Source organism: Montipora foliosa, chromosome 8 (genome assembly GCF_036669935.1).
Source record: "Montipora foliosa isolate CH-2021 chromosome 8, ASM3666993v2, whole genome shotgun sequence".
In the NCBI taxonomy this organism is placed as follows: Eukaryota; Metazoa; Cnidaria; class Anthozoa; order Scleractinia; family Acroporidae; genus Montipora; species Montipora foliosa.
Window position 1 is genome coordinate 9,367,428 of NC_090876.1, and position 6,061 is coordinate 9,373,488.

The following is a 6,061-nucleotide window of genomic DNA, read 5'->3' on the forward strand; positions in this document are numbered from 1 at the left end:
TTTTATTATTCCTTAACCTTGACTCCATTCATTTGTTCTGAAAATTTTTGAAAGTATCCTATTATAGCTTGACACAAACTGAGCGACAAATTGTTGATTATGCGTCTGTGTTGAGCCTATTGACCTGTTGCCATTTTTCAAGACAATGCAATTAATATCAGCTTTCACGTCTTCTTGTCAGTGGTTGTCAGCAAAGCTAACACCCAGCCCAAATGAGTTCCACAAGTAGACTTTGAATTTATTAGATTCAGTTTTATTTGGGTCAAGGTTCATGAAATGTTGGCAGTTGTTCAGACTGATGTTATAGGAGGGTTACATGCAATCAATGTCACAATGGAAGCTCCAGAGTTTTCATCTGATTATAGCTTCAATAGCCCAGAAACCTTGACTTGCTATCTTCAAACACTCAAGTGAACATTGTGGAAAATTCCGGCCCTCTTTCTTGGAAGATACCTGAAGGCATTGCTTTCCTTTGCTTCAATTTCTTTGTTTACTTAAGAGTAATGAATCATATTACTTCCTTATACGTGGTCTTTCTCAGAACTCACCTTAAAAAAGTTTTTGTTCAGAGTTTTTGCTCTTTATGCTTTCGTAAAATCCTGTTTCTTGGAATGTCGAACGTTTCGAGTGCATTTCTGTGAAAAGCGAGATAACACCACTGAGACGATCAACATAATTCACAAGGCAGCAGCCTTTAGCGCACTGACCTTGTTTGCAGTAAGTAACTTAACATCATTGATCTCCCAAGAAGAGAAAAACACTCGACAAAAGTTAAAAAATCAGTTATCAAACTCATACACTGCTAGTCTTGAGTCACAGTCATATCTTCATGACAGCAACGCTATGTGTAGTGCTTGAATAAGGTTTATTATGGGTTATGGGATATCATTGGCTACTCATTCTTACCCTCAGTCAGATGATTATCATCTAGATATCAACTTAGTTGACGCAGTTGTAACTGAACACTTTTGTAAAATACTTGACTGAATTCACTGTGTACTCTCTAGTGGTACTTCGAACACTAAGTCACAACAATTTGCGACGAGCGATAGAACCTTTCGACCCCAGTGCACAACAACACTGGAAAGCTTACAGCGAGCGTTTCGAACAGAACTTAATCGCTAATTATATTAAGGAAGAAGAGCAGATTGTGGCAATTGTTTTTTATCACGATTGGTAGGCGAGACTTTCACATGTCTCGAGGTGATTTAATCGTCCCAACAAAGACTTGCAAAAGTCCAAATGCTTTGAGGATTTGTTGAAAACGTAGAGGGAACACTGGTAAGCCGAAAACCAATCGTGATCGATGGCCGAACGATTTTCATTTCACAAGCGTACCGATAAATTGGTGGGTTATGTTTGGAAACAAAAGCTGAAATCTTATTGCCGAGCGAATTCCCAGCTCGTTTCCTCAATCCGCGCAGGTTGTTTTGATAGACACGTCAAGGTAGATACCTCTATACGTTAATCTAGTTTTCGCCTCAACGGCAAAGTTGTCCACATTTTGAAATCCTTCTAGTATCAAACACGGCTGATGTGGGTGTGGCATTTGGATAAGGAAAAGCTTCCCTGTCATGTCACCGGGCAGTGGAAGTTGCAGTGCAGCGTTTTCCTGATCTGCTTCCTTGAGCAACTGAGGAGTTGGAAAATCTGTGAGGGCTCAGCAAATTCCCCTTCTGTCCTCTTGTCTTGAAAAGTTGTACATGCTTTTAGAGGATTCCCATTTTTCGAACAAATCTTTTTTTTAAAAAAATCATTGTTACCTTGGTGAGAGTGAGATTGTTTCTTTAACAAATGGAACAAATCTTTCTCTGAGACTGATTGTTTGTTTGTTTGCTTTTTGGTGTGTCGCTTTTCTTTGTTATCTCAAGAGTTTTAGTACAGTATTAAATTGTCTTCTCTTCGGCAAGTTCATAAGACTCTTTTAACTGGTTGGATACGCGAGACGTAGACACGAGTTATTTCAGAGGCCGCGAGCGATGCGCCACTGACATCTAGACACTTTAGTAATTAGTCGGCATCGAACGAGGGCGCTCGATATCATGAGATCTAGAGTTATAGCTAATTTAAAATTGAAGAGTGAATGAAACAAAAACTGTTTCCTTCCCGCAAACTAAACTTAGCAGAGGAGGAGCAAAGGTAACCCAAAGAAAACGCATCCCTGAAGAATGATCTAATTTTATCGTGGTACGGTTCATACACGGTAAACAGAAATGGTTGCTTACGAGTGGGAATCCCAAAAAAATAGAGATACACGTTTCGAGTGCATTTCTGTGAAAAGCGAGATAACACCACTGAGACGATCAACATAATTCACAAGGCAGTCACTGCCTTTAGCGCACTGACCTTGTTTGCAGTAAGTAACTTAACATCATAGATCTTCCAACAAGAGAAAACACTCGACAAAAGTTAAAAATCAGTTATCAAACTCATACACTGCTAGTCTTGAGTCATAGTCCTGTTTTCATGACAGCAACGCTATGTGTAGTGCTTGAATAAGGTATACTATGGGTTATGGGATATCATTGGTTACTCATTCTTAACCTTAGTCGGATGATTATCATTTAGATATCAACTTAGTTGACGGAGTTGTCACTAAACACTTTTGTAAAACACTTGACTGAATTCACTGTGTACTCTCTAGTAGTACTTCGAACACTAAGTCACAACAATTTGCGACGAGCGATAGAACCTTTCGACCCCAGTGCACAACAATGGAAAGCTTACAGCGAGCGTTTCGAACAGAACTTAATCGCTAATTATGTTAAGGAAGAAGAGCAGATTGTGGCAATGTTTTTTATCACGATTGGTAACGAGACTTTCCATGTCTCGAGATATTTAATCGCCCCAACAAAGACTTCAGAAGTCAAGTTTGAGGATTTGTTGGAAACGTTGAGAGATCACTGTAAGCCGAAACCAATCGTGATCGATGGCCGAACGATTTCATTTCACAAGCGTAATCGATAAATTGGTGGTGTTATGTAAACAAAAGCTGAAATGTTTTTGTCGAACGAATTCCCAGCTCGTTTCCTCAATCCGCGCAGGTTGTTTTGACAGACACGTCAAGGTAGATACTCTATACGTTAATCTAGTTTTCGCCTCAACGGCAAAGTTGTCCACATTTTGAAATCTTCTAGTATCAAACACTGCTGATGTGGGTGTGGCATTTGGATAAGGCAAAAGCTTCCCTGTCATGTCACCGGGCAGTGGAAGTTGCAGTGCAGCGTTTTCCTGATCTGCTTCCCTGAGGAACTGAGGAGTTGGGAAATCTGTGAAGGCTCAGCAAATTCTCCTTCTGTCCTCTTGTCTTGAAAAGTTGTTTTAGAGGATTCCCATATTTCGAAGAAACTTCATCACAGTTAAAAAAATCATTTTTACCTTGGTGAGAGTGAGATTGTTTCTTTAACAAATGGAACAAATCTACTGTGAGACTGATTGTTTGTTTGTTTGCTTTTTGGGGTCTCGCGTTGTTTGTTATCTCAACAGTTTTTGTACAGTATTAAATTGTCCGGTCATCGACAAGTTCACAAGACTCTTTTAACTCTTGGATACGCGAGGCGTAGACACGAGTTATTTCAGAGGCCGCGAGCGATGCGCCACTGACATTAAGACACTTTAGTAATTAGTCGGCCTCGAACGAGGGTGCGCGATATCATTGTAGTTTTAGCTAATTTAAAAATTGAAGAGTGAATGAAACGAAAACTGTTTCCTTCCCGCAAACTAAACTTAGCAGAGGAGAGCAAAGTTAACCCAAATGAAAACGCATCCCTGAAGAATGATCTAAATTTTATCGTGGTACGGTTCATACACGGTAAACAGAAATGGTTGCTTACGAGTGGGAATCCCAAAAAAACAGAGATACACCTTTATTTCAATCGGCTGGAAGTATTGAAGCCTCTTCGACCTTTTTGATCTCCTAGACATTTGAGATCACTCCTTCGGTGTTTTTAATGCTGGTTAAACCATTGTGTGCGGTACCTCCGAAGTCGCCGCAACGTGACATCACACCTTTGTTAATTGCACTCAAGCAGATCTACAGCTCGATGTCGTCGACTTGGGATCTAGTTTGTTGGTTCTTTTATTGCATTTTTTCTTTATGATAATAATCACTACAGTTATGAAACATGCGCACGCGCAGGCGAAATACCTGGGGCATAGGGAGACATAAAAAACAACTGGAACCAGTAAGCAGTACCTCTACACGTGGCGGTAGTTCCGCGTACAATGACGAATATCCCCGAGATTTCATGATACTATCATGTTATAAGGGGTCACTAATGTGCTCCCACCGAAACACGTGGTTTATTATAATCTGGCCCTTGTAACGTTGAAATAGTATGTGGTATCAAATATTCAACGTGGTGATTGCTTACTAGTTATATTCCGCAGCGAAGCGCTTTCTTTGGTGGTAAAAAAAGACTACAGCTTAAGAAACTTAAGGAAAATCTTCCTTATAAAAGAAATGATCTAATTGGTGAAATTGATTTTTAAACAATTCACAGATTTTTGTTTTTATTTTGTTTTATTTTGAGAACATCCGCTTTTCTTGGAATCGTTCCACTGGTTTTATAATCCTGATTGCGAAGATAGATAGTTTTACCACTTTAAATGGTAACGAGAAATTGTGGTTTAGTCCTTGCGTTTTTTATGAGTTGCAAAGTTTCAACTTTTCAAGTCAGATGGGTCGAACACAATGTTTTCGGGAACAACAGCTGAGCCTTCCTTTCACTCAGTGTCCAAGGCGTTAAAAAATCCATGTCAGTCTTACTGACAGATAAGTGCCTTAAGAAAGGGTCGCTACAGGGTATTACTGTTGCGTGATTCGTACACAGCGAAATTGCGACGAGGGCGAGGAAACGTCGAGTGCAGATTATCGTGCTCCTTTGTCAGGTTCCTACGAACTGAGAACCTGGAACAGGCCAACGATCGAAGAGTGCAGTTTTACAGTGATTGTGTGAGAAGGGAGTTTTTTTCGATATGTAAAAGACCCGAAACTAGTTTCCATCTCTTGCCGCTTTACCAATTCATGAAGGTACAAAACTTCTGCCTTCTTTATTGCAAAGAATAATGTCGATCAATTTTTGTTTTACGGAGAATTCCCCACTAACTAATTAGTGTTAGCAAGAGAATATCCTCATGGTAATTAACAATTATTCCTAGAGCCCGAATGGGCTCTGAGTCGATAGCCCACGAGGCCGAAGGCCGAATGGGCTATTGACTCTGAGGCCATGAGGGCGAGAGGAATAATTGTTTTAGTAAAATCCAACTAGTTGGTCAAAAAAATATCGAGACAAAACATCTTTCGCTAGTTAAAGCTAGACTTTAATCCTTTTCTGCCGCCAAAACATTACAAATATTGCCGGCGCTTTTGCTACTAGTGGGCTATAACAAATCGCCTATAAGTAGCTCAACCAATCAGAACGCAGCATTGATAATAGACCACTAGTTGGATTTTACTAATAGTATATAGTCAATGAGTGATCTTGGTGTTTCGAGCAATCTGATTGGTTCGCTATCTCGGAGTCGCATTATTCAGTAAATAATGTATGCTAAAATATGCAACAAAATAGACTGGCCGGAGTAAACTTGCGTTTTGAGATGTCAACTAAAACGTGCTGAGGCGGTTTTCTTCATCAAATGTTGAGATTGAGTGTTGTTGAGATCAATAAGAGCATTAATTCCACTTCTTGTTTTATTTTAATTTTTGACACCTCGAAAGTAACGAAATTGATAAAACAATTTGAAAAAAGCCCTGGTAGGTATTTCCCAGGAGATTTGATGGAAAACTTGGAAACTTCCGATCCTGGAAAACCGGGAGAGTTGGCAGGTATACACGCCATTTACGCCATTTACGCCATTTACGTATATGTTACACTGTCTGCCGTCATCAGCTTCTTTAAGCGCGTTCTGTTCAACCTCTGGTATTCACGGTGGGATTTGCATTGTGGAATTCTTGAACCATTCCAATAGTCTAAAAATTTAAAAGGGAAAAGGTGCATTTATAGATTTATTTTAGAGATGTATTTTGTTGAAGACATGCATTATCCCACATAGTTGGTAA

At 39.7% G+C, this 6,061-nt stretch overlaps 1 protein-coding gene across 2 annotated transcripts in view; it reads right to left on the reverse strand.

Moving 5' to 3' along the window:
• Window positions 1-4,346: 4,346 nt before the first annotated feature.
• Window positions 4,347-6,061, reverse strand: part of LOC137967847 (uncharacterized) — a 4,963-nt gene continuing 3,248 nt past the window's right edge. The window contains exon 4 of one of the 2 annotated variants that reach the window (XM_068814437.1): window positions 4,347-5,971. In XM_068814437.1, coding sequence (XP_068670538.1) covers window positions 5,912-5,971 — 60 coding nt within the window. In that variant the 3' untranslated portion in view covers window positions 4,347-5,911. The remainder of the gene's footprint in view (window positions 5,972-6,061) is intronic. The other variant, XM_068814436.1, reaches the window with a different exon arrangement.